General features: G+C 39.8%; 2 protein-coding genes and 2 long non-coding RNA genes across 11 annotated transcripts in view; 2 read left to right on the forward strand and 2 right to left on the reverse strand.

Moving 5' to 3' along the window:
• LOC114240479 (protocadherin-like wing polarity protein stan) overlaps positions 1-27,896 on the reverse strand; it is a 241,376-nt gene that overhangs the window by 83,154 nt on the left and 130,326 nt on the right. The window lies entirely within an intron of this gene.
• LOC149500293 (uncharacterized) lies at positions 20,985-23,413 on the forward strand. 4 transcript variants are annotated; one of them, XR_016325020.1, is made up of 3 exons: positions 20,985-21,416; positions 21,712-21,958; positions 22,466-23,413. It is a non-coding gene; the product is annotated as an uncharacterized LOC149500293 (long non-coding RNA). The 4 variants fall into 4 exon arrangements; XR_016325019.1 differs by having other exon boundaries at positions 21,221-21,416; positions 21,671-21,958; XR_016325021.1 differs by lacking the exon at positions 20,985-21,416 and adding an exon at positions 21,569-21,584 and having other exon boundaries at positions 21,671-21,958.
• Positions 24,470-26,275, reverse strand: LOC149500294 (uncharacterized). Its single transcript, XR_016324983.1, has 3 exons — positions 25,873-26,275; positions 25,330-25,576; positions 24,470-24,826 (listed from the first exon to the last, which is right to left on the reverse strand). It is a non-coding gene; the product is annotated as an uncharacterized LOC149500294 (long non-coding RNA).
• LOC149500295 (uncharacterized) lies at positions 26,331-27,874 on the forward strand. The gene has a single exon (XM_089736699.1). It carries the CDS (start codon positions 26,852-26,854, stop codon positions 27,581-27,583), a length of 732 nt encoding a protein of 243 aa, XP_089592825.1. The 5' UTR covers positions 26,331-26,851; the 3' UTR covers positions 27,584-27,874.

The raw sequence follows: 27,896 nt of genomic DNA on the forward strand, positions 1-27,896 counted from the left end.
AATGAAATCCGTATTTTTATAAAGAAATTGAAAAAGAAGCTTAATAGTAGTATATAGAGAGGAGATAAGAGTAGATTGATGGGCATATTCATTTTTTTTCGAACACACACAAGAAGGAAACTTATTTTCTGTCTAAATAAACAAACAGTTCACATTACGTTCAACCAAACAATACTACCCTAATAAATCTTTTGCACTTCGATCCGCAATGAATGGACAAATTACATGGCCGTACCGCTAGTCCATTTAATCCTGAACTCTGAAACATCAACCTTAAATCTCAATTCGAATCTGTACCGAGTGTCAAAAGGGTGCGAGGCGGGTCAAAGAGGAATGGTGTTAATACGGATTGCTCGCTTTCAGGATCAGACAATGTGCTCAATAGGATACCGTTCACAATAGGTGAAATCTACAAAGTGCCTTATCCGATAGATTTTCATTGGAATTTTGAAATAGCGTGAAGCATGTCTACATGCAGATACAGTCCCTAATTTTGTTGGACAACGCTTTTATAATTTACTGGAACGTAAATCTTTGGATTTGCTCTTCGATAACCTTTTTTTTTTTTTTTTTTTTCGGGTAGAGGGCCGAACCTCCTACGAGGTCCAAGCGCAAAAGGGGCGCGCGGGGTATGTGAGACTCAACGATCTGCATGGTGTTGTGAGCAGACCGCGGGCCCAAGGATTTTAGAGCCCACCCACTAAACGACTCCCCTGCACTCTTACACCCGACGTCCGATCCCCTCCGAGGTCAGAACCCGGATGAGGTAGGGGGGCTACCGCGGTCAACACTACAACCAGACGGCGCGGCTCACCCCAAGGACGCCCAGCCGACGGAGCCTTCGAGGCGAATCGAAGGCTCTGAAACGTCGGCCGTCTCGGTACGGCAGCCCGTCGGGCCGCCCAGACGGTGCCGCTGGTGTCCCGGAATACCCCGCTGGACCAGAACCAGCCTGCCGGGTCGGGACGCGATACACCGTCGACCGGTCGCTCTAATCACTCCACGGCAGCGCGCTAGAGTGCTGGTAGCGCGCCGCGCGGCCTCACCCCCTCAGGTCGCCCCTTGACCTTCACCGGGGGGAGGCCGCCACCTACAGACTTCATGACTACTTTTTTATCGCGTATTGTGTACGTATCAAAACTACTTTAGAGATTCGCGGGGACAACTTATTTTAAATAGTCATTCGCAAACAGTAAATCTTTTTTATATTTAAGACTAGCGACCCGCCCTCGCTTCGCTTCGGAAACATTTAATTTTATCATTGCTAGCTGAGTCCCGCGATGTTCCCCGCGGTTATTGTCGTACCGCGGGTGAAGCCGCGGGGCGAAGCTTGTTTAAAAAAGCTAGCCTAAGTTACTCCTTATATCATCAGCTACCTATCAGTGAAAGTCCCGTCAAAATCGGTCCAGCTGTTCCAGAGATTATCCGGAACAAACAGACAGACAGACAGACAGACAGACAAAAATTGTAAAAAATGTTATTTTGGTGTATATACCGTATTTATATTCATATGCACGTTGTAAAAAGCGGTTATTTCAATGTTACAAACAGATACTCCAATTTTATTTATATGTATAGATGTGATAAGTGGTAGGGTTAGAACAAAAAGAGCTTACATAGATATCCATCGCTTAAGACAGAAAGAAGTCCAGAAAAATGACTCCGGCTCGAAAAAGTCGAAGCCTCGTGGTGAGCGCCGACAGTGAGAATCGACATTTTGAATTTGAAGGGCTTCAGCCCAGTCGCTTTAGGGCTTAAGCGCAAAAGCCCCCTTTCTATGAACATTGTTAACCTGAACACATTTTATTACATGATGACACTACAAACAAATCGGTCGCAAAAGGATACTTGCCCATTCTCCAGTGAATCGCTTATTGGAATGTGTAGAATGAGTAAAACAATAACCAGCCTCGTGTAAATTTGAATGGAGTTTTAGTTTTTCTCTATGTATATTTTTTCGAAGAGCAAACCACGTTCCATGTCGAACTTCACGAATAACTTAAAATAAACCTTATTGTCACGTGATTTAAGATTGAAATGCTTTCCACCTAAAATTAGCTCTGACTGTAAATAGTTATGAAGAAAAGAATGAACATTTTTGATGACGTCGCTTGATATCATTATGGGGAAAACATTTTGAATAAAGTTGACAAAGAATGAAATTATCTTTCATTCGTATTGTTGTTGGGTACAACGAAACGTTTTCTGAGAAACAAATCTGTGTTGACGTTTTGTTTAATTATCAAAACTTTATGAACCCGAAATTCGATGGTTCCATCGAGACAGCGCATCATGATATCATTAACTTTAAGTATTTTTTATGGTAATTTTGCAATCGTGATAAAGCAGATTGCGTTGGTCTATTCCATGAGTCATTCATGGCAGGACTATCTATACCTTATATTTTTATCAAACTGTTCCCCTAATTCACATCTCCGGTACTGATGACAGGTCGAGTTGTAAGCCCATCCAGTTTCAGCCGTTGTTCTACATATTTCTGCGACAATCATACGTCCAAGTTGGAATGGTAAGATATTCCTTATTACAATATATTGATTTTAATAAATACTTCTTTCTGAGAGAATGGTTTTCTATTTCACCAAGCTGACTGAGTTAAAGATAAAAATTGGGAACAGTGGATCGTCCTTGTTGAGTCAAGTGTGGGTTCAGATCGTGCTAAGAGCGTGAAACCATAACATACAACTATAGAACAAAAAACCTGCTGGAGAGTGGTCATCAGCGCCAGCGGTGGACATCAGCAATGGCAGGAGTACAACCAAACCGCTGCCTACCCTAACACCTACCGTTGTCTAGGTAACATGTGTCTACTTGTAATTTAAAAGTTTATTATTTAACTACAGTAGAGCTGCAGATTTGGAATAGAAACGATGCAGTTTGACGTAGATGCAGATGTGGTTATGGTCACATGAGAAGACAAAAATAGAAATCACGTATAAATTTGTACTTGAAGCGTATATTAATGAACCTTATGACAGTATGAGTATACACTTCTTAATTATCATCAACAAATGTCATTAGTTGTCAAGTACTGCCAAATAATCACGACCAAAATGAAGCGTTCATAAATTATTAAATCCCCATCTAAATCCGCCTTCATAGTATCACAACGTAAGGAGCTGACTACGGGGTTTCTGAAGTCGCAGTTAGAGTGTCCTCGAACAGTCAAGGATAGGTTCACGTCGTCAGAACAGCTAGGGACGGCAATTCCCTTGCTTTAACAAGGGGTTGGAACGAGTGTTTATTGGAAAAGTTAACATTTGTACCCCCTCGAGTGTGCTACTGTTCCGAATCGCTTCTGGATACGTTTCAAGCGTTTGAGGATGATTTGAATTTTGTAAATATCAAATTCGGACTTTATTTTGTTGATTTCCTCGGAGTTTACTTGATTGTTCAATAACGAATTGAAAATTTTACTCTCGACTTCACGCTTGACTTTGTTAACACTTTTTACAAATTCGTATTAATGGGATTTTTTTTGTTGTTTTTTTGGAATGAATGATGTACATGTTTTAAGTTTTTTACAATGTCACAACATGTCCTCAAAATTTTTCGTTATAATAATATTTTGGAATAATTGGTAGCTTAATTTTGCGTTTCATCGCTTCTATCTATATCTATTTATAGTATCAGTATAGGGTGCATTAATCTGTAATATAGTGGGAATACATCCACCTTTGAGCATCGACTTTCGCTAAGCGTCGCCGAAACAATCGTGCTGTCCTTATTACCTCTCCTCACTGGGTACTCGGTCCCTCTTAATACTATACCTACCCACACAGCTAACTATAGTGTATGTGGGCGCAAATGCCACAATTGGCAATAAATAACATAGTAAATATATAGTTTAGTTTATTTACTCATGGGTAACGACTTTAGTAATATTAAGACATTGTTATGATTATTATTCTAAATGATAAAATGTTGTTTTGATAAATATCACAATAATGTAGGGTAGACACCGTAACGCCACAGTATAAAACGGCGGTGCGTGAACAGTGTCGCCTCAGTCTGTCTCAGGCAGTCAAGTCGGTCGGTCGCTCTGTCGGTCTGCCGGTTTTATTGACTTTTATTACAATTATTATAATACACTGGGTTCAACGGAATAAGAGTGATGACGGAACGGCCGCTCAGCCATTCTTGGCGCCGTCATCAGAAGTGGGATCAGAACGCTACTCTCACTGGCGTGCCATGTTCGAATTTTAGAAAAGCTACCGACGCGGAGATGTGATTATCGGCTGCAGTACCAAAGTGGGACAGGGATGCAAAGGCATTGGGAGGATGATGTTCCCCACCTGCCATTAAAATAAAGCAGATTGAAAATGGTCCGCTGAATGATGAATTAAGAGAAGTTGAATCAGTTGGTAAGAAATGGATGGACGAGCGGTCTCTGCAATCCAATGTGTTTTGATAAAGGTAAAGGTAAAGGTTTGGTAATGGTAAAGGTTTGGTAATGGTGAATCAGTCCTCTAAATGTTAGAGGATCCTGATAACTGACAAATTGACCATATGGGCAGAGCGATTTGCTCTGCTGTAAAATGACTTAAGTGTCTACTTTTATTTTCCTATCCAATTATCCTTCCTAAAACGCTGGCGGGCCACCATGCGAATCCTTAATCCTGGTCTTGTGTGTTGGCTAGATCCCGTATGGGTGATGCCTTGTGTGTTGGCTAGATCCCGTATGGGTGATGCCTTGCGTGTTGGCTAGATCCCGTATGGGTGATGCCTTGTGTGTTGGCTAGATCCCGTATGGGTGATGCCTTGCGTGTTGGCTAGATCCCGTATGGGTGATGCCTTGCGTGTTGGCTAGATCCCGTATGGGTGATGCCTTGCGTGTTGGCTAGATCCCGTATGGGTGATGCCTTGCGTGTTGGCTAGATCCCGTATGGGTGATGCCTTGTGTGTTGGCTAGATCCCGTATGGGTGATGCCTTGCGTGTTGGCTAGATCCCGTATGGGTGATGCCTTGTGTGTTGGCTAGATCCCGTATGGGTGATGCCTTGCGTGTTGGCTAGATCCCGTATGGGTGATGCCTTGTGTGTTGGCTATATCTCGGTCGGGTGATGCCTTGTGTGTTGGCTAGATCCCTTACGGGTGATGCCTTTTGTGTTGGCTATATCTCGGTCGGGGCTATATCTTTTGTGTTGGCTATATCTCGGTCGGGGCTATATCTTTTGTGTTGGCTATATCTCGGTCGGGGCTATATCTTGTGTGTTGGCTATATCTCAGTCGGGGCTATGTCTTGTGTGTTGGCTATATCTCAGTCGGGGCTATGTCTTGTGTGTTGGCTATATCTCAGTCGGGGCTATGTCTTGTGTGTTGGCTTTAACTCAGTCGGGGCTATGTCTTGTGTGTTGGCTTTAACTCAGTCGGGGCTATGTCTTATGTGAAATAAAACAGCGCAAGGGACGCGCTGGAGTCAGTATGGCCGTGTGGGCGCAAATGCCACAATTGGCAATAAATAACATAGTAAATATATAGTTTAGTTTATTTACTCATGGGTAACGACTTTAGTAATATTAAGACATTGTTATGATTATTATTCTAAATGATAAAATGTTGTTTTGATAAATATCACAATAATGTAGGGTAGACACCGTAACGCCACAGTATAAAACGGCGGTGCGTGAACAGTGTCGCCTCATTCAGAGTTCCGATTGCATCGCCTTACAGTCCGGACGTGTTTTTACGAGAAACTGTCGCTGCCGTCGCGATCTTGTGTCTTGAGTTTCGCTGCATTGTCGTTGTCGCATCGATCGCGGCATTGTTGCGAATTCTTGACGCACTATCGCTGGCGTCGCGACCTTGGGTCGTAAAAGCAACTCGAACTTGTCGATTGTGCATTCGTAACGACTTCACATTATCACCCACTCATATCATTTATTAAATTTATTTATTTATTCGGCGAGCAAAACAGTCTCTTTCGAGACTAACCCCCCGCTGAGATCACCGCTTGTTGTGGCATTCTCACAACCCAGTGGGGCCCCACCTTCCCAAACTCCACCCCAATCCTAGCCGACTGCCGTTTTCACGGCAAAGGCACTCCCCCCCCTTGGAGCTGGTAAAGCTCAGGGGGTGAACTCCTACTCAGGGGACTCGCCTTTCGGCGAGTGTGCCTTAAGTCCCGGGGACGCCCCCCCCGGGCAAAAACGTAAGATGGAAGAAGAACTTTTAGGGTTTCTCGGGTTACTTGCCGAAAAGTACCCGGTGTTATCCAACCTCACGGCCGAATTCGCGGCCTACAGGGCCGCCCGCGCGAGTCCCGCCCCGCCCGCGTCCCTCGCCGCGTCATTTCGAGCCGCGCAGTCATGCCCCGCCCCCAAACCCAATTTGAGCGCACGTACGCACGTAGCGACTCACGAAGCGCCTAGCGCCAACGAAGCGCCTAACGCACCCGCGACGTCATTCTCGCCAATATCATCCGTCGCGTCGTCGGTAATAATTAACTCAGGTTCAGACTCCGATACCGGATCGGAGATGGACTTCGAGTCCGCGACGAGCCCGCAGCCCGGAACCTCGGATGGGTTCCAAACGGTAAAACGCGGGAAAAAACGTACTCGCGCCGTGGAGTCCCGGAGCTCCACGACAAAACAAACCAAGTCAGCGACTGCCTCCCGTCCGCAGGTAGTCGTGACACCGGAGTCGGACTCCGGCCGCCGCGCAACCCCACCGCCGCGTCCCAAGCCCGCATCCGCGCAAAAAACCGTCGCCCCGCCCCCGCTGATTCTCCAGGAGAAGTCAGCGTGGAACCGCGTCTCCCAGGCCCTTCAGGCAAACAAAATAAATTATACCCATGCGCGTAACGTCGCGCATGGGATTCAGATAAAGGTCGCAACGCCGGGCGACCATAGGGCCCTCTCAGCATACCTCCGAAAGGAGAACATAGGTTTCCACACCTATGCTCTTCAGGAGGACCGCGAGCTCCGCGTAGTAATACGCGGAGTTCCGAAGGAACTCGACATAGAGTACGTAAGGGAGGATCTGACCGCTCAGTCCCTCCCGATAGTAAGTGTGCACCGGATGCACAACGGCCGCGACAAAAAACCATATAACATGGTTCTAGTCGCTCTAGAACCAACCCCGGAGGCCAAGAAAAAGATCGCATGTCTCGCGACAGTATGTGGCCTATCCGGGGTTACCATTGAAGCCCCCCATAGACGTGGCACTCCCGGACAGTGCCACAGATGCCAACTATATGGCCACTCGGCTCGGAATTGCCACGCGCGCCCCCGCTGCGTGAAGTGTCTCGGCGATCACGCCACGGTAGATTGCTCGCGAGTTAGGGAAACCGCGACCGAACCTCCAAGCTGTGTCCTATGCCTTAAGCAAGGGCACCCCGCGAATTACCGTGGATGTCCTAGGGCTCCGCGAAAACGTCCGACCCACCCAGCCCCCCGTACCGTCGGCCCAAAGACTTCGGTGCCTTCAGCACCGAAACCCGCCTTCGTACCGGCTGCGGTTCCCACCGTATCGGCGTGGAATAAACCGCTGCCGTATACGAGGTCGGGAACACAAACCGCACCCCAGCCCCCGCTCGCGACACGTCCCGCGCCGCAGCCCCTGCTCGCACCTCCCCCCGCGCCCGCGTACCGTCCCCCGCAACCCTCAGCCGTCAACGACTTCACGCTCGTGCGCGACTTCGTCACGGCGGTCAACTTCGACCGTCTGCGATCGTTCGCAGACGCGTTGCGAAGGGCGGTAAACCCCGAACAACGGCTCGCGGCCGCGTTCGATTACATGGACGTTTACGAGTCCGTGGCCCGTACTTTCTAAAATCACCGGTAATCAATGGCGCAAAACGCTAGAGAGAAACCAAATTCCCTTACGTTAGCATTCTACAATGCTAACGGACTCGCGCGACAACGCGATCAAATTTACGAATTCCTCCGCGACAATCTTGTAGATATTCTGCTAGTGCAGGAGACCTGCCTGAAGCCCTCGCGTCGTGACCCGAAAGTCGCGAATTACGTCATGGTTAGGAATGACAGACTCACCGCCTCCAAAGGCGGGACTGCCATTTACTATAGGCGGGCCCTGCACGTTGTCCCTCTCGATACCCCCTCGCTCTCACATATCGAGGCGTCAGTGTGCCGTATCTCGCTGACGGGACACCAGCCGATCGTCATCGCATCCGTTTATCTCCCCCCGGACAAGCCCCTTCTGAGCAGTGACATCGAGTCACTGCTCGGCATGGGAGACTCCGTCATCCTGGCAGGCGATTTAAATTGCCACCACACTAGGTGGAACTGCCACAGTTCAAACATAAATGGTAGGCGTCTCGACGCGTTTATAGACGACCTTACCTTTGAAGTAGTCGGTCCCCCAACTCCAACATGTTATCCGTATAACATCGCGCTCCGTCCGAGCACTATAGACCTGGCACTGCTGAGGAACGTAACTCTGCGCTTGCGTTCCATCGAAGCAATGTCAGAGCTCGACTCAGACCACCGACCTGTCGTTATGCAGCTCGGTCGCCCCCACAACCCAGTCACAGCTACGAGGACCATGGTGGACTGGAAGAAGCTGGGCAAATGCTTAGCCGATGCCGCTCCACCAATCCTCCCCTGCGGCCCGGATTCAACTCCCTCCCCCGAGGACACAGTCGAATCCATAAACATCATCACGGATCACATCTCTTCCGCGATCATAAGATCCTCAAAAGAAGTCGATGTGGAGGATAGCTTCCACCGCATCAGACTGTCCCCCGAACTTAGGAACCTCCTAAGAGTTAGAAACGCGGCAATCCGGGCCTACGATCAACTTCCCACGCACTCAAACCGGATTCGGATGCGTCGTCTACAGCGGGATGTAAAATCTCGCCTAAGCGACGCCCGAAATGAGAATTGGGATAGTTACTTAGAAGGACTCGCGCCCTCTCATCAAGCATACTGGCGACTAGCAAGGACTCTCAAGTCCGAAACTACCGCTACTATGCCTCCTCTCGTACGCCCTTCAGGCCAACCACCGGCTTTCGATGACGATGACAAGGCAGAGTTGCTGGCCGATGCACTGCAAGAGCAGTGCACCACCAGCACTCAATACGCGGACCCCGAACACACCGAGGCAGTCGACAGGGAGGTCGAGCGCAGAGCTTCCCTGCCACCCTCGGACGCGTTACCCCCCATTACCTCTGACGAAGTTAGAGAAGTAATAGACAACCTTCAACCTAAGAAGGCACCCGGCTCCGACGGCATCCGCAACCGCGCGTTAAAACTCTTACCAGTCCAACTGATAACAATGTTGGCTACCATCTTAAATGCTGCTATGACGCACTGCATCTTTCCGGCGGTATGGAAAGAAGCAGACGTTATCGGTATACACAAGCCGGGCAAACCGAATAATGAAACCGCTAGTTACCGACCGATTAGTCTCCTCCCAGCGATAGGCAAAATTTACGAACGGCTCCTTCGGAAACGCCTCTGGGACTTCGTTACCGCGAACAAAATTCTAATAGACGAGCAGTTTGGATTCCGCGCCAAACACTCGTGCGTACAACAAGTGCACCGCCTCACGGAGCACATCTTAATAGGGCTAAATAGGCGTAAACAAATCCCGACCGGCGCCCTCTTCTTCGATGTAGCGAAGGCGTTCGACAAAGTCTGGCACAACGGTTTGATCTACAAACTGTACAACATGGGAGTGCCAGACAGACTCGTGCTCATCATACGAGACTTCTTGTCGAACCGTTCGTTTCGATATCGAGTAGAGGGAACTCGTTCTCGTCCCCGTCATCTGACTGCCGGAGTCCCGCAAGGCTCCGCACTCTCCCCGTTACTATTTAGTTTGTATATCAACGATATACCCCGGTCTCCGGAGACCCATCTAGCGCTCTTCGCCGATGACACGGCTATCTACTACTCGTGTAGGAAGATGTCGTTGCTTCATCGGCGACTCCAGACCGCAGTAACCACCATGGGACAGTGGTTCTGGAAGTGGCGAATAGACATTAACCCCACGAAAAGCACAGCGGTGCTATTCAAAAGGGGTCGCCCTCCGAATACCACTTCGAGCACCCCACTCCCCAGTAGGCGCGTAAACACCTCCGCCGTTAGCCCCATCACTCTCTTTGACCAGCCCATACCGTGGGCCCCGAAGGTCATATACCTAGGCGTCACCCTCGACAGAGGGATGACATTCCGTCCCCACGTAAAAACGGTACGCGATCGCGCCGCGTTTATACTAGGACGACTCTACCCAATGCTTTGTAGACGAAGCAAACTGTCCCTCCGTAACAAGGTAACCCTCTACAAAACTTGCATACGCCCCGTCATGACGTATGCAAGCGTAGTGTTCGCTCACGCGGCCCGCACCAACTTGAAACCCCTTCAGGTAATACAATCCCGATTCTGCAGGATAGCCGTCGGAGCACCATGGTTCCAGAGGAACGTGGACCTCCACGATGACCTGGAGCTCGACCCCGTCAGTAAGTATCTACAGTCGGCATCGCTGCGCCACTTTGAGAAGGCGGCACGACATGAGAACCCTCTTGTCGTGGCCGCCGGAAACTACATACCCGATCCTGTAGACCGTTTGGTAAACCGTCGACGTCGCCCAAAGCACGTCATCACGGATCCTCCTGATCCACTAACGGTGCTTTTAGGCAATACAAGCACCGGTCACCGTCCTCGCCGAACCCGTCGCTTGCGACGAAGGGCTCGACGAGCGAATTAACCCACAGACACAGCCCACTGAGTTTCTCGCCGGATCTTCTCAGTGGGTCGCGCTTCCGATCCGGTGGTAGATTCTGCGAAGCACTGCTCTTGCTAGGGCGGTGTTAGCAATTCTCCGGTTTGAGCCCCGCGAGCTCACCTACACAAGCTAGGGTAAGCTGAAATAGCCTCTCAAGGCTATCAGCATAGGTAGGAAAAAAAAAAAAGTGTCGCCTCAGTCTGTCTCAGGCAGTCAAGTCGGTCGGTCGCTCTGTCGGTCTGCCGGTTTTATTGACTTTTATTACAATTATTATAATACACTGGGTTCAACGGAATAAGAGTGATGACGGAACGGCCGCTCAGCCATTCTTGGCGCCGTCATGTACATATAGTAAATTCATGTACTGATTTTTTATTCGTGTAATATTAAAGATTAGCATCGTTGTGTACAATGTTAATCTTTAATATGGCTAAATCATTTTATATACTGAAAATGTGTTTGTTGGGCGATGTATTCAGATGAGTTATATGAGAATAATAAAATCGTTAAATTGTTTCATTATTTTTATTATCACAGTAAGCAGACGAGCGTAGAGCCGTGATGGTGAGTGGTCACTAATGCTCATCGACTTCAGAAATGCCAGGCACACAGCCAAGAAGCTAGCTGCCTACTGAAATAATAATCTGGTAATATATTGTTGGAATAATACTCAATAGGATAAGTAGACGCTCTGTGTGCATTTAACATAGTAAAAGCTTATAAAACACGGATTTCATCTTAGCCATAATATCTGTCTGCAGCGTTTATTATACTTTAACTACCTTACAATATTTATAAGTTAATTTGTATGTCCAATGTATTTCTTATCGCTATTATTATTTATGTACGTATAATTCAAGCAAATTACTATACGAGTTTCTATTCCTTTCGTAAATCCTGTTTCTGCAAGTGATAAATAATAGTTCTCAGGACTAATCTCGTGTAGATGGATAGGTGAATATATAAATATGGTTTTTGTTTTTAAAGGGCTGTTAAGAGAACTATATTTTTTGTTGCTGTAATTTGTTAAGTCTATGATTACACAACCTATTCGTCTAATTTGATTATTTTGATAATCTTCTTGAAAAAACTGTGGAAATTAATTCAGAATTCAGTGGATTTTTTGGAAGAACTCGAAAAACCTTATCGAGCGATTTTGATACCTATTGCCCTCATTTGTCAACTTTCTCTAATAAACTTCAAATGGCGTCATTATATGTTTCAAATACCGTTATATGTTTAAATCTCCAGAAACACTAATTTGGTAATTTTTTTTATTGCTTAAATGGATGGACGAGCTCACAGCCCACCTGGTGTTAAGTGGTTACTGGAGCCCATAGACATCTCCAACGTAAATGCGCCACCCACCTCGAGACATGAGTTCTTAGGTCTCAGTTTTTTACAGTACAACAGCTGCCCCACCCTTCAAACCGAAACGCGTTACTGCTTCACGGCAGAAATAGGCAGGGTAGTGGTACCTACTCGCGCGGACTCTCAAGAGACCCTACCACCAATAAAAAATAAAAAGTATGATAGTATAATAAAACGATTTCGACATGACTTATTTATTTTATTTATTTATTTAATATCTTTTGTACACACAGCTGTTAGAAAAGACACGACAATAAGGATACAGAGTACAAGGGCACTACTAATTTCATATTGAAATCTCTTCCAGTAGGCCCGCAAAAAGAAAGAAGAATTAGGAATACAAACCTAGTGCATACAGTAAACATTACATATAATAATATATATAGGTACATATTACAAGATACAAAACAATATATATGACAATTAATGTATCTCCCAAATAAACTAAAGCTTTCGTGCTTTGGAGCATAAGCTACCAACATATCGGATTATACGTCTAAGGCTTTAATTTGATGTCGACTGTAAACCGCAGGAAGTAATACGGGTTTAATACGCGCACTGGACATTTAATATTCAAGGAAGTGGGGTCTATAGAATTTTTTTTTGTCGAAACCTTTCTCTGTAAGGTTTCTCGCCAGAAAACCTTGTGAGATTACAGATTACGTCTCTGTGCAGAATCAAAAATATCATGGCCTGCGTAATTATTTATTATGGGGCAGTATATAGAGCACAAAAGCTGCAACCATCCCATCTATTTCTTCAGTGAAACGGTCACAGTTTGGATTCGAAAGATGGAACTACTAAATATCTAAACTAATATTATAAAAAGGAAAAATTCATCTGTTTGGTTGTATTGAATAGGCTACGAAACTACTGAACCGATTTGAAAAATTCTTTCATTGTTTGGAAGTTACACTATTACCGAGTGACATAGGTTATAATCTTTTTTGAAAAAAATTATGGATCCTTCTAAAGCTCCAATAATGTAACCCAAGGTGCAAAAAAATCACCTAAAATGTTCTTTACATCGCGTGCCCTGCGAAAACTATTGATAATAGAATAAAATAATGTACTACGACTTTGTAGAAGACATTATTATTTACAAAAATTGTCGCGACAGCATAATAATATGTCTGACTATTATAGTTATGCCAAAATACGTGTTCATTTATTTAAAAAAATAAAACAACGTCAAATATCGTTGAAATTTTTGTTAAAGACCCGAGCGGAGCCGGAGCGGGCCGATAGTATATTATAACTATATAATTTAGATATAAGCTTCATATTTCGCCAAAAAAGTCTTTGCATTCAAGAACAACTTTGGTTCTGTTATCGTCACTACAGAGTAAGCGCAAAATACTTTAATTTGACACATTGAAGACTTCAAAACCATGAAAAGCTTTATCAGCATGGAGCATAGTAAGCTGAAGTGCTACATTAGTCTTAAGATATTTAAAAAAAAAGTAGATTTCGAACTAAAAATGTACTTTTAATGAAAAGAAGTTATAGCCTCTCAAGCACGAAGATACAAATTTTGCGACACAAAAATTACGTATAGCCTAATTACAAGGGACATGAAACATTTTTACCGACAAACACTACTACTTAAACAATAGTCAGTGTTTCAAAATAAATATAAAACAATTAGGTTAGAGACCAGCCATAGAAGAGCAAATGACGTCATTGTATTTATTCTATTTATTATGTAATTAATTTTATTTAAGTGATATAAAACCTGCGATGTTCGCTCTGCCTAGCCTCAACAGTGGAGAATCAACATAACGGCGTGTATGATTCACGTGTGAAGCGTCGGTATTAAGGCACAGGACGGAAGGACAAATTGGGGAACAGGATTATCCTTTGAACGCGTTCTATTACGTATTCGGTCAGCCGGGGTCTATGTAAACTGCGTCGTCAAAATGCTCGTATTAGGCGGTCCGGGTTTTGATAGTGTATTTGCGGTTGTTGAGATCTTGTTTATTGGGTTGCCTAGGCAACGAAGTGACAATAATATGTAAATTTGATGAAATACCATACTGAAATGAATCCATGCCGGTTTAGATAGTACAAATTACTATTTTATTTAATCCATTAAATTGTGCTTTAAATTAACGTCTTGACCAAAGATATTAATAAGCTAACATAACATAATGATATAGCTTATTATTAGCATGATATAGCTGATTATTAGCAATCTTCAAGGATGTTTAAATGTTATTTCACAAGCTATTATTTAACTTACATTTTTCACATTTTATGAGTTCTCGATATTTCGGTGCTGTTAGTATGTTTGTATATATGTTCACGGATAGACTGAAGTTAGCGGATAGGATGTTGGGCACACTAAAAGATTTTTTTGCTCAGTAACTTTTTTTTTATTGCTTAGATGGGTGGACGAGCTCACAGCCCACCTGGTGTTACTGGTGTTACTGGTGTCCATAGAAATCTACAACGTAAATGCGCCACCCTGCTTGAGATATGAGTTCTAAGGTCTCAGTATAGTTACAACGGCTGTCCCCCCATTCAAACCGAAACGCATTACTGCTTCACGGTAGAAATAGGCAGGGTGGTGGTACCTACCCGTGCGGACACACCAGAGGTCCTACCACCAGTAAAAACTTTTTAGAAAATACACATTTACACATTGGTTGTTATATTTTCTCGAAAATGATCTTGGTCTCAAATGCACAAGAGAACTCTAGTTCCGTGCATACCATAAATTCCTAAAACTGTGAGATCTTTAACCGATATCAGGATTGTCCTAGCGAAAGTTTCTCAGTCGGGCGATACCATTGGGAACAGAAGGATGTTAAAGAAAGTCACAACATGTTAGACGGTTCTATTTGAGGGGTCTGGGCTCTGGAGGTGAGGGGCTATTTTAAAACACTGATTTCATGATTAATATAAATTACAGTCACTACACTATTATACATATTACAATATTTTATGTTTATATTGTCCTGTGTACTTCACTGCCCGTGTCTAGATGAGAAGAACATTGTTATAACAGAAGACAATCATCTGTTATAACATTTATATATTAATACGTGAAGCAAAAACTTTGTATCCCTTTTTACGTAAATTGCGCGGACGGAGGAGTATGAAATTTTCCACACTTATAGAGAATATAGAGAAGAAGTGCACAATGCTAATATTTTTTTTAAAAATAATGCATAACAGATACATTAAATCAATAAAGAAAACATTACACACTGCGGGGCTTCTAGTTTAAATAAATTAATAATTAGATATTCGAAAACTGTCACTTCACATGTGACAAGTGTTGCCTGCCATTACTTACACATTCAAACTCCAACTCGGCTAGAAGTTCTGTTTAAGGAAAACGCATTTATAACCTATGATGGGCAAGCAATCCACTCAGTATCAAGCTAATTACTACGGCATGTAGATTGTGAATGTTGCCACCCATCTTGAGATATGAGATTGAAAATTCAATTTTGTTGTAATACGGTCCTCCAGTCTTTCAAATCGGAACACATTACTGGTTTGCTCCACAATGATGTAAGTAAATAGTAATAAATAAATTAATAAGTATAGATAGTCCTACCTATTCGTGAGGGCTATGAAACAAAATCTAAGTATAATGCAGCAGAATGACCTCGAGCAGGGAGAAATGGCGGGACATCGCATCAAGTCTGCCCCCTCCAAAGCTGTATGGCGATCACGACAACTCTGTTAAGAGTGACACGATTGAATAGAATAATAATACTGAAGATACATTAACTAAACGATTCAACTAATGTAGCAACATCAATGAGAAATATGAGAATATCAATGAAATATCGCACCGTGTTTAATTTTGCAAGTGAGAAATGTCTTCGATTTCCCTTCGACGAAAAATAGGAAATCGGATAAAAATGTTGGACTCACTTAGGCAGTGTAACTCTATTGCGTGAATGAAAGCGACGAGCGATTATTACGATATTTTCAACTAATAGTTTTCTTTACAACGAGAAAAAAAATTTACACCTATACATTTGACATAGTTTTCTAGACGGAAGTATGCATTTTACTTTTAGATATTTTTTAAGTTACCTATAAGACTATAATATTTATAATATAATTATTTTATTAGGTATTTTATGACTAAACTAGCTTTTGTCCGCGACTCCGTCCGCGTGGAATAGTTACTTTGGCATAACGCTAAATTTTACCCCCACTTAATTTACGTAGAAAGTGAAAGTATTTTTGAATTATAGAGTGTTAAGGAGCTATTTCATTATACCCTTATTTTGAAACATTCTTTATTTGCTGCTCCACTTGTATTGGCCTTACCGTGATGTTATATAGCCTTCCTCAATAAATGAGCTATCTAGCACTGAAAGAATTTTTCAAATCGGACTAGTAGTTCCCGAGATTAGCGCGTTCAAACAAACAAATTCTTCAGCTTTATAATATTAATAATATAACATAATATAAGATCATTATTAAATAAGAAAAAGTTAGTGAATATGCAGCCAATCTTAAAACAGCAGTTTTAAATAAATGCGAGTATTGGTGGCATAGGGTAAATCATAAAAAGTTACAATTTTAAAAATAAGTGAAACATTATTACGATTGACGCAGATGGCAAGTTTTCGCTTAAAGTTATGGCTTTAATTTTTATTGAAAATCTATACTTAAGCTCGCACTTTACACCACCTGCTCACAGACGAGGTGTCGTTTGTTCGTAGATAGCTGACGAAGGTCTGAAGCGACCCTCGCAGGAAATGATCCGTGCCTACGGAAGGCCTAATGTGTTTGATCTTTGCGTATCTACATACGACATACGTGTATTGATTTTCAATTTAAAGTTTTTCTTCGTCTGCTTGTACGTGAGCACATGTTAATGGTTCATGCCGGTCAAACATGTTTCTGAGGTGTAATGCGGCTTATAAATTGTGTACTGGGTTTTCTGAACAACCGAAAACTTGATGAATTATTAATCCTGTTGCAAAGCGTTAGAGCGAGATAGACAAACTTTTTTTTACCGGTTTTTTTTTCTTTTTTTTTTCGGCCTATGCTGATGGTCTTGAGAGGCTATTTCAGCTACGCCCTAACTTGTAGGTGAGCTCACGGGGCTCAAACCGGGAGTGTTGCTAGCACTGGCCCTAGCATGAGCAGTGCTTCGCAGAATCTACCACCGGCTCGGAAACGCGACCCACTGAGAAGATCCGACGAGAAACTCAGCGGGCTGTGTCTATGGGTTAATTTACTCGTCGAGCCTTTCGTCGCAAGTGACGGGTTCGGCGAGGATGGTGACCGGGACTTAACCACGCTTACGCACATTAGGTGCGAGCGCTAAAACTGTTACATGTTAGACGCTGAATTGCTTGAGCTCTCTATAATGCGGACAGCACTGTTCGACTTACCTAATCGATTTGTATTAATTTTCATTGGTGTTATAAGTTAGCTCACTTAAAGCATAAAAAAACGTATTTAATATTTTTCAAATATGGAACAAAACATTAAACATAAAATATGTTAACTTCATGGCTAGCGAAAATTCTAGTTTTAAAATTGAATGTCCCAAAGCTTCCAACTGATACAGCTTTCATAAATTTGAACTGGCTACAAAATTGTTTCATAAAATGCGAGGGAGCAAGCGGATTATATTCTCCGTACATTTTGCCACCACGAAATGCGTGCTTAAGAACATTACATTTTTCGAAAGCAAGTCAGACGATCGAGGCATGCGAAATCCTTCAAGTTATATCACCAATTCACCGAATGTGCTTTATTTTAAAGGCGGTGGGACGAAAATCGATTAGCAATGTTATAAAGAGTAATTTGTAGGCCAATTTCGTTTAATACGAGGCTTTGATTCCGGCTGCGCCCGCGTTTATCTGCACGCATCCTACTTTTATTTTTTTCCAATGAACATCTTTTAAACTGGTTCTTTAGTTTTATTTGTATTGTGTTCGTACGTGAGCTAGTTAGAACCAGTTTTGAGGAGATTAATGTTCTTGTGGTCTGAGATTGTTTGTTTGTGTGCAATAAATGGAATACCACTACTACTTGTGAGCTGCGGTTACGATAAACGACTTTGTTTTCAAAGCTGATGATACCCTTGCCAGGAAAGTAATGGGATTTCAGTGGTATTCATGACAAAAAATCTATTTCGTCCGTTCGCTGAAAATACGTGACGAATTCAACAATGAAGAAAAGAGGAACTGGATTTTTATTTACTCGTGTAGATGAAAAGATGACGTCACGGGTTGTCTTGTGTTCGAGTTTTAAGAGTCCACTAATACTGTATTATACTATAATTAACATAGCCCATCTTGAGGCATTACAGCGGACTCATAGTTGCATTGAAATTTAGAAATATAGACTATACCGTCCTTCGGATACATGATATAATGGCGACAGAAATACGATCAGTGAAATCAACTCATGCGGCCTCATAGGTATGCCTGACCACCATTAGTCAACATAGAAATGATAGGATGAGAAGTCGTTACTGGTGGCAGGGTGTCTTGTAAGGGCCCACGGGTACCCATTATGGCTTCGCGGCAGAATTGGCACCCCATTTCTGCCGCGAAGCCGTAATGGGTACCGGCTTGAAGGGTGGGGCAGCCGTTATACGCTAGAACACATGGTGGGTGGCAACATTTACGTTGTTGTTGTCTATTAGTTAAGGTAAAGTAAACACTTTACACCAAATGGGCCGTGAGCTCGGTCATCCAGCATTAAAAAGACCTAAGCGGATTATTATTACAATATTTTTTTATAAAACATTGAATACCTCGATTGGAATTTAACAACAAAAATTCAAGGAAAACAGAGTGCTATCACATTTCCAATCAATAATTTCATTGTAACGAACAATTAGCCTTGATGACACCTGAACGAATCGATAAAAGTTCATCTTCAAATCGATATTAAAATCATCGACCATTAGTATTACTACTATTCACAAGATGATTTGTAATTTACTCTTTGTGCCTCTTAGTATAAGGTTCAGGTTAATAATCTAGTGATGTATGTGCGGGAAAATAAGCGTAAAATCGATAAATCTATCTCCGGAACATCGCGAGGCTCAATCGTGTGAATGACAAAGTTTATTCTTCAGTTTGTTACTAGACGTACTGAGGCCGTTGACGGTAATATTTTAGAATAATACCCACGAACATTACGTTGATTAGAAAACTAATAAAAAGCCCAATTGTAGATTTTTATTAAAGATTAAAGAAGAAGAAATTTAATAATAGTAGTAACACACCAATGATTGAGTCGGCATCATTGCGCCACTTTGAAAAGGCGACACGACATGATAACCCTCTTGTCGTGGTCGCTGGAAACTACATACCCGATCCTGTAGACCGAATGGTAAACAGTCGACGTCGCCCAAAGCACGTCATTCCGGATCCTCCCGATCCATTAACGGTGATTTTAGGTACCACAAGCACCGGTCACCGTCCTCGTCGAATCCGTCGCTTGCGACGAAGGGCTCGACAAGCGAATTAACCCATAGACACAGCCCAATTAATTTTTTTGCCGGATTTTTCCAATGGATGGCGTTTCCGATCCGGTGGTAGATTCTGCGAAGCAATTCGCTTCTGCTCTCGCTAGGGTCAGTGTTAGAATCACTCCGGTTTGAGCACCGTGAGCTCACCTACTAGTCAAGGTTACACTGAAATAGCCTCTCAAGGCTATCAGCTAAGGTAGGAAAAAAAATAGATTGAAATTCGCACACACTGTATACTCGTACATAATACACTTTATTTATGTTTTCTCTTTTATACTGTTATTGCAAAGTATATATAAAAAAATAAAAACTGTTATGAACTTATGAATTAAACTGAATAAAAACTGTTTTCAAAATATATTTTTTATCAATCCTAAAACTTTTCACAGATATAGAATTCGAAAAGTCGTTAGTATGTAGTAGGTATTAAAAAAAATGTTGAAAAAAGAATGAAAAAGGTCAATGAACTGTTTTATATGTGCGATTTATATAGAAAACAGAAACTACCATTAAATAAAACCATTGTGTGCAAAAAGAGCATTTAAGTTCGTTAAAATGAATGCGAGGTCGGCGGTAGGACCTCTTGTGAGTCCGCGCGGGTAGGTACCACCACCCTGCCTATTTCTGCCGTGAAGCAGTAATGCGTTTTGGGTTTGAAGGGTGGGGCAGCCGTTGTAACTATACTGAGACCTTAGAACTTATATCTCAAGGTGGGTGGCGCATTTAGATTGTAGATGTCTATGGGCTTCAGTAACCACTTAACACCAGGTGGGCTGTGAGTCCGACCACTCAACTAAGCCATAAATAAAAAGAAGAGGAAGTCTAGATGGGTAGATGGGTAGGATACATGGTACATCTCTTAGCTCAAATCATAATGGCAGACACCATTTTTTAACATTTTTTTATTGCCCTTGTAGGCAGACGATCACACTGCCCACCTGATCGTGAGTGGTTAATTTGTTTTTTAACAATATACTGTTTTACCGGATTTCAGAGCTTTCTAAGTGTGTACTTTTCTTCTCTCTTGCTATTTCATCAAAAACTTAAAATCGGGCTTAAATAAAAAAACCGAGCAAACAATTTATTTCATATTATTTTATCTTGTTAATATTGGTTAAAAAATCCGTTTCCGGTATTGAAAGTGTCAACACGTACGCTAAAGACCTCCGCGTGAAATAACTTATAAACAGTGCAAAAATAGTGAATACAACACTATTCCAGTGACAATCTAATAAAACGAAGACTATTAAGTTACTTAGAAATAAAAATCAGTGCGGGCGATTACTTACTACGAAAATAAATAAATTCATTCACTGTCATTATAACCTAAAAAGTGATAATAAATAGAATAGACTCGTCACTTACATAGTGCCAACCTCACAACATTTCATACAGTGTCAGTCATAGATTATACACTTAATATATTCGAGTGTCAGTGAGGTGAATGAAGTTAGCCCCTCAAAAAAAATTTTCTTTCCTATTTTCTACTTATTTTCTATTAATTCGTTTGTTCATCATTTGTTTTTGATTGTTCACTGTTAATAATTGTTTGTTCTGCATTTATTTATTTTAAAAAGATTATTAAAAAAATATGTACAAGTTAGCCCCTCGATTGCAATTTTTAATATTTTTTCGTCCTTAATGACTCGTAAATATTCATTTTCGATTGTTCTTATATAAAACACGTTTGTTCTCTTTCGAAATTACTCGTTTTTTGTTTAATTTACTATTTGTATTAGTTGATTAAATGTATGCAAAATATGTGTACTGCGCATGCGTCAACTATAATGCCTAAACTTTGTACCGTCTACGCGGTTTTAATCGAGAGAAAAAAAAACAAATATAAATCCTGAAGGAGCAATTGATTGGTATGTATACAGTTTAATTAAAAAAATAAAAAAATAAATAAATGAAATAATGTACATTGGCGTAAAGTTAGACCAAATACATTTTTTCCATCCTCCTACCTATCGTTATGAAGGTATAAAAAAGATTAAGTCAATAATATGTTCATTATTTATCTTTCAAGAGATAATGTAGGTATACATTATAATAACTTTTTTACACAGTCGAAATTATATTCCTAACATTAGTAAAATAACATTTTAATATTTTTTTATAGGTTATGTATTGAAAGTGTTGGAAAATTATTTCATGTTTTAGCTGGAAAACGACATTGAGAATTATATGCAATACAAGATAATGGGCTCCATCAAATGAATTCGAATGAAACCAAACTGTTTACCATCCAAATTCGATTGTCGGGCAGATAGAAAACGAAAATTCACTCAAAGTGAACCTCGACCTGCATTTGTGAAACGGCAAAGACTCACTATTGTCAAGGAGATTGAAGAGACGACTAAAAATGAGATGTGTTATATTATTATACCTTTGCCATCTTGTAGTCAAGGTAGGTGTAACTGTCAATAATTAGTAACACTCACAGATCTCATAATCAAATAACAATATCAGAAAAAAGGAGAATAGTTAGTTAGTTAGTGGAAGTAGCCAAAATGGGCAAGTGGACCTCAGTTCCTATTACATAAGGTACTAGGAAGTTTGTGATAATCAAAATTTATCACAGTGTAATATCACTTACTTACTTTAACAGTGAAGGAAAACATTGTGATGAAACCTGCACACCTAAATGTTCTTAGGATTTTCTTAGGTGTGTAATCCACCAACCAGCACTAGGCCAGCGTGGTGGACTAAGGCCTAAAAACCCTCTCAATGGTAGTGGAGGCCAGTGTCCAGCAAGGGGATATATTATATGGGCTGATGATGATGACTAGGAAGTTATATACATACTACTACTACTACTACTACTACTACTACAGTACACATATAATCCTATATATTTACAAACTATAAGTTTGTTGGGTACCTAGAAATTGCTAACATTATTTCATATTTCCAGATGTCCAGCCACTTGAAAATAGGTGTAGTAATGACAAAGCTATCCAAGTAGCTCCAGCACAGGAACACAAAGGCAAGGCAAGTGTGTATTGCCACATCACCCCTAAATATATCTGAAGCAAGTACAAGTAAACAATCAGAACCAGCAAAAAGAAAACTGTTGTTCCTGAGGACAAATTTGACAGTGATGAGTCAAATGCACCAGCAACAGAAGGATCAACAGTTGACTATGAGTCATCTCTCAATATCTCCACTCCATCAAAGACTTGTGCACTGCAGACTATAGCTCTCAAGAAGACTAAAAAAGTTGAAAAAATGAATGTGTTAACAATTTTATCTAAAGTGAAAAATAAACCACGTTTATATATTGGTCTTCCACAAGAATTATATTTCATAATAGGCTTGATTGAGAAACATACAAATGTTTCTGAACAAAATATTATATTATGTTTGATGAGAATAAAATTAAATAGAACATTCTCTCAATTGGCTGATGATTTCGATCTATCTGTAAGTGAAGCAAGCAATATATTTTTCAACAAACTCCCAGAAATTGCAAATGTAATATCACCCCTTGTTAGAGTATAAAAAAAACGATACAATAAATATATATGCAGGAAGGATAATTGATGTCAACTTGGTGGAAAATAGAAAGTTTTTAGATAGTTTGCCACCTACAAGACTCTTTAATTAAATAAGTAATCCTTACTTATAAATATTAATTTTTGTAAGTATTTTCACTCTTCATTCAAAAACTACTGAACAGATTTTAATAAGACTTCTATGCTGGTCTTGAATGGCTAGCAACTCATTATTATTTTGATTCTGTTTTCCACAAATGTGCTAAATATGGGCTTATATATATGAAAAGGAATAAAGATTAATGTTATGTAACCTTTGTACCTGTATGTTAAGAATAATTTTTAAATAAAACATATTTAAATTGAAATATTATTTTTATTAAATCACATTCACTTTGTACACATCAATATTTTGTACTCCCTAAAAGGAAAATAGGTATGAAGATTTTTTTAAGTATTTAACATTACATTTTTGTGTAAGATTAGAAAAATGTTATTCTTCCAAAAAGAAACTACATTACCTAACAACTGTGCAACTTACTCGGGATCAAAATCAATACTAATTATAGTGACCTGATTATTTTTTTCAAAGTTGCTGTTTGCTACACAAAAGTAGCAAGTTTTACTTTTAGTATAATACATATGCATTTGAACTTGTGCATAATATCTTTCTTTAATTTTTTTTTGCCATTTTTTTATGGAAACAGCATTACACACTTGCTTTTTTGTAGATCTATCAAAAAAACATAATTTATGATTTTTTTTAGCATAGTGGGCAATACCCTATTATTCATATTAATTATATACGGTGATGCGAAAATTATTTCTTTACTGAATTATTTAAGAATGATAGGCATAATATAATATTTTAATACGCTATCTTTGTTTATAATTTTTAATCTATTATTTAAAAATAAGTTATCTATAATATTTTTAATTTCTTTATTTATCGGGTGGTCACAGTCATTATTATAAAAATAGAAATTTTGAGGAAATACAAATGTTTAATACAAATTATTTTGATAATCGAAATAAATTAATATCAATCCAAATTAATATTTGAACTATGAAAATTGTATGGTATGTAAACAGAAATATATTTTATAATTATAATGATTATTTATTCCATGCAGTGTCGGTTAGAGAAGCTGTGCAAATTAGAATAAATTCTAATAAAGAATAAGAATAAACTTTGAAGAGAAGAAAAGAGCTTTCTTCGAAGCTCAATTCTACAAGGTATTCAATCAGATAGCTATCTATCTCTGTCTTTCCTGTATGAAATTTTGGTATGTCGAAATATTGGATAAATCCAGCAAAGCTAAATAGAATATTTACCTAAAAAGTATGTTTATGCTTAAAGTCACGTGTTTATGTTATTCGAAAATATTAACCAATTTTTCAATCGAAGATTAAAACAACATTAATACTGAGAATGAATATTTATTTATAAAATACACATATATGTTTTGACCAAAAATTTTGCACGATAATTAAAATTATATTCATTAATATTCATTTAAATAAATATTAATTAATCTTCTTCTATAACTCATAGTCAACTGTTGATCCTTCTTTTGCTGGTGCATTTGACTCATCACTGTCAAATTTGTCCTCAGGAACAACAGTTTTCTTTTTGCTGGTTCTGATTGTTTACTTGTACTTGCTTCAGATATATTTAGGGGTGATGTGGCAATACACACTTGCCTTGCCTTTGTGTTCCTGTGCTGGAGCTACTTGGATAGCTTTGTCATTACTACACCTATTTTCAAGTGGCTGGACATCTGGAAATATGAAATAATGTTAGCAATTTCTAGGTACCCAACAAACTTATAGTTTGTAAATATATAGGATTATATGTGTACTGTAGTAGTAGTAGTAGTAGTAGTAGTAGTATGTAACTTCCTAGTCATCATCATCAGCCCATATAATATATCCCCTTGCTGGACACTGGCCTCCACTACCATTGAGAGGGTTTTTAGGCCTTAGTCCACCACGCTGGCCTAGTGCTGGTTGGTGGATTACACACCTAAGAAAATCCTAAGAACATTTAGGTGTGCAGGTTTCATCACAATGTTTTCCTTCACTGTTAAAGTAAGTAAGTGATATTACACTGTGATAAATTTTCATTATCACAAACTTCCTAGTACCTTATGTAATAGGAACTGAGGTCCACTTGCCCATTTTAGCTACTTCCACTAACTAACTAACTATTCTCCTTTTTTCTGATATTGTTATTTGATTATGAGATCTGTGAGTGTTATTAATTATTGACAGTTACACCTACCTTGACTACAAGATGGCAAAGGTATAATAATATAACACATCTCATTTTTAGTCGTCTCTTCAATCTCCTTGACAATAGTGAGTCTTTGCCATTTCACAAATGCAGGTCGAGGTTCACTTTGAGTGAATTTTCGTTTTCTATCTGCCCGACAATCGAATTTGGATGGTAAACAGTTTGGTTTCATTCGAATTCATTTGATGGAGCCCATTATCTTGTATTGCATATAATTCTCAATGTCGTTTTCCAGCTAAAACATGAAATAATTTTCCAACACTTTCAATACATAAACTATAAAAAAAATATTAAAATGTTATTTTACTAATGTTAGGAATATAATTTCGACTGTGTAAAAAAGTTATTATAATGTATACCTACATTATCTCTTGAAAGATAAATAATGAACATATTATTGACTTAATCTTTTTTATACCTTCATAACGATAGGTAGGAGGATGGAAAAAATGTATTTGGTCTAACTTTACGCCAATGTACATTATTTCATTTATTTATTTTTTAATTTTTTTAATTAAACTGTATACATACCAATCAATTGCTCCTTCAGGATTTATATTTGTTTTTTTTTCTCTCGATTAAAACCGCGTAGACGGTACAAAGTTTAGGCATTATAGTTGACGCATGCGCAGTACACATATTTTGCATACATTTATTCAACTAATAAAAATAGTAAATTAAACAAAAAACGAGTAATTTCGAAAGAGAACAAACGTGTTTTATGTAAGAACAATCGAAAATGAATATTTACGAGTCATTAAGGATGAAAAAATATTAAAAATTGCATTAGAGGGGCTAACTTGTAGGTATATTTTTAAATATTTTTTTTAAATAAATAAATGCAGAACAAACAATTATTAACAGTGAACAATCATGAACAAATGATGAACAAACGTATTAATAGAAAATAAGTATAAAATAGGAACAAAAAATTTTTTTGAGGGGCTAACTTCATTCACCTGTGTCAGTGACGTTAGTCGATATTTTTTTTTTTTTTTAAGAGATTTTATGACCTGGTAACTAAGACCTTTAAGTCATGTCTTATTTTACTTTATATTCTTAATTTTATGAAAAATGATAATATGGAGTGAAATGAAATGAAGATGATTAATTTGAGACATTAATCAACTGGGATGAAATTTAATGAAATGAAATGATATGGGATGAAATATAATCGCAGTAAAATGGTGGTCATTTACTGAGATTTTTTCAGTGGACTTTTTGGAGGAACCTGAGAAGTTACGTCCAGCAGCTTTGTTTCATTTTCTCACATTTGTGCACTTTCACAGATATTAAGCAGTTAATAAACCACCATTATTACACATTTAAACCTGAAGAAACACTAAATAGACAAAATAAAACAAATCACACAACTTCACTCCTCGCGTTCCCGCCAAAAAGTCCGTTAGTCGATATCAACATCGGGGCTGCCAGTAAAATAATTAAAAATCTCTACAAAAAACAGTGAAAACACCACAAAACTAGAAAGTTACCAGAGTAGTAAACCAATATGGATAAAAATATGGAATTACTTCTACGTAAACTCGAAGAGAAATTAGATAAACAAGCCGACCAGATAACAAAGGTGGTAACTAAGAACGTCACAGAAGCTATAGACGAGAAAATAAATGCGATAATTGAAGAAAATAAACTCCTCACAAACAAAGTATCCGAACTAGAGTTGAAAATTAAATCCTTAGAAAGAGAGAAACGAAAAAACAACCTCGTCTTCTTCGGAGTAGAGGAAATAGGAAAATCCGAGCGAGAATTAGTAGATTATATAAAAGATACCATAGAAGATCTAGGAGTGCAAATGAACAGCCAAGAGATTAGTAACATATATAGAATCGGAAGAAAGACGGAAAACAAAAACCGACCAGTCGTAATTTCTTTTACAACCCTGTGGAAGAAGCATCTTGTACTCAAGAACAAGTCTAATCTCCCGTCAAATATATATGTTAAAGAGGATTACTCCAAGGAAACTCTGGAAAGGCGCAAAAAACTACAATCCCAAGTGGAAGAAGAAAAAAAGAAAGGTAACATTGCATATCTAAAACATGACAAGCTCATAGTAATAAAACCGGACGACAATAGCAGAGAAAAAAGAAGGCGAGAACCCTCAGATTCTCCCAATCAAGCAACACAGAAAAAAATCAGTACAAGTAATTTAGCCAGAAATACAACCAAACCAAGTACTAAAATACAGAAAAATGAAATTATAAGACCAAACATACTGAGTTAGAGAAAACAAGATCCGATACCTGCCCCAATACCCCAAAAAATTAATTAAGGCCCTAGAAAACCGGAAACAAATAGAAACGGCTAAAACAATTAGACTTAAGCAAAAACAACGAACAAATTGTCTCCCACAACGGCTGGTCTCCGCGGGAGCACTAGACCAAAACCCTCCAGCAAAAAGAAACGAAACATTCCACATTGCAACACTCAACACAAGAACTCTGCGAACACAGGAAAGCCTACTTGAACTGGACAAGGCGTTACAAAATATAAAACTGGATATCCTGGGAATATGTGAAATGGGAAGGCTTGATGAA

The sequence above is a fragment of the Bombyx mandarina genome, chromosome 22, assembly GCF_030267445.1.
Source record: "Bombyx mandarina strain Sakado chromosome 22, ASM3026744v2".
NCBI classification, from domain to species: Eukaryota; Metazoa; Arthropoda; class Insecta; order Lepidoptera; family Bombycidae; genus Bombyx; species Bombyx mandarina.

Bases quoted from the DNA above. Each gene is read 5' to 3' on its own strand.
- LOC149500295 (XM_089736699.1), top strand. From the start codon at position 26,852: ATGGATAAAAATATGGAATTACTTCTACGTAAACTCGAAGAGAAATTA.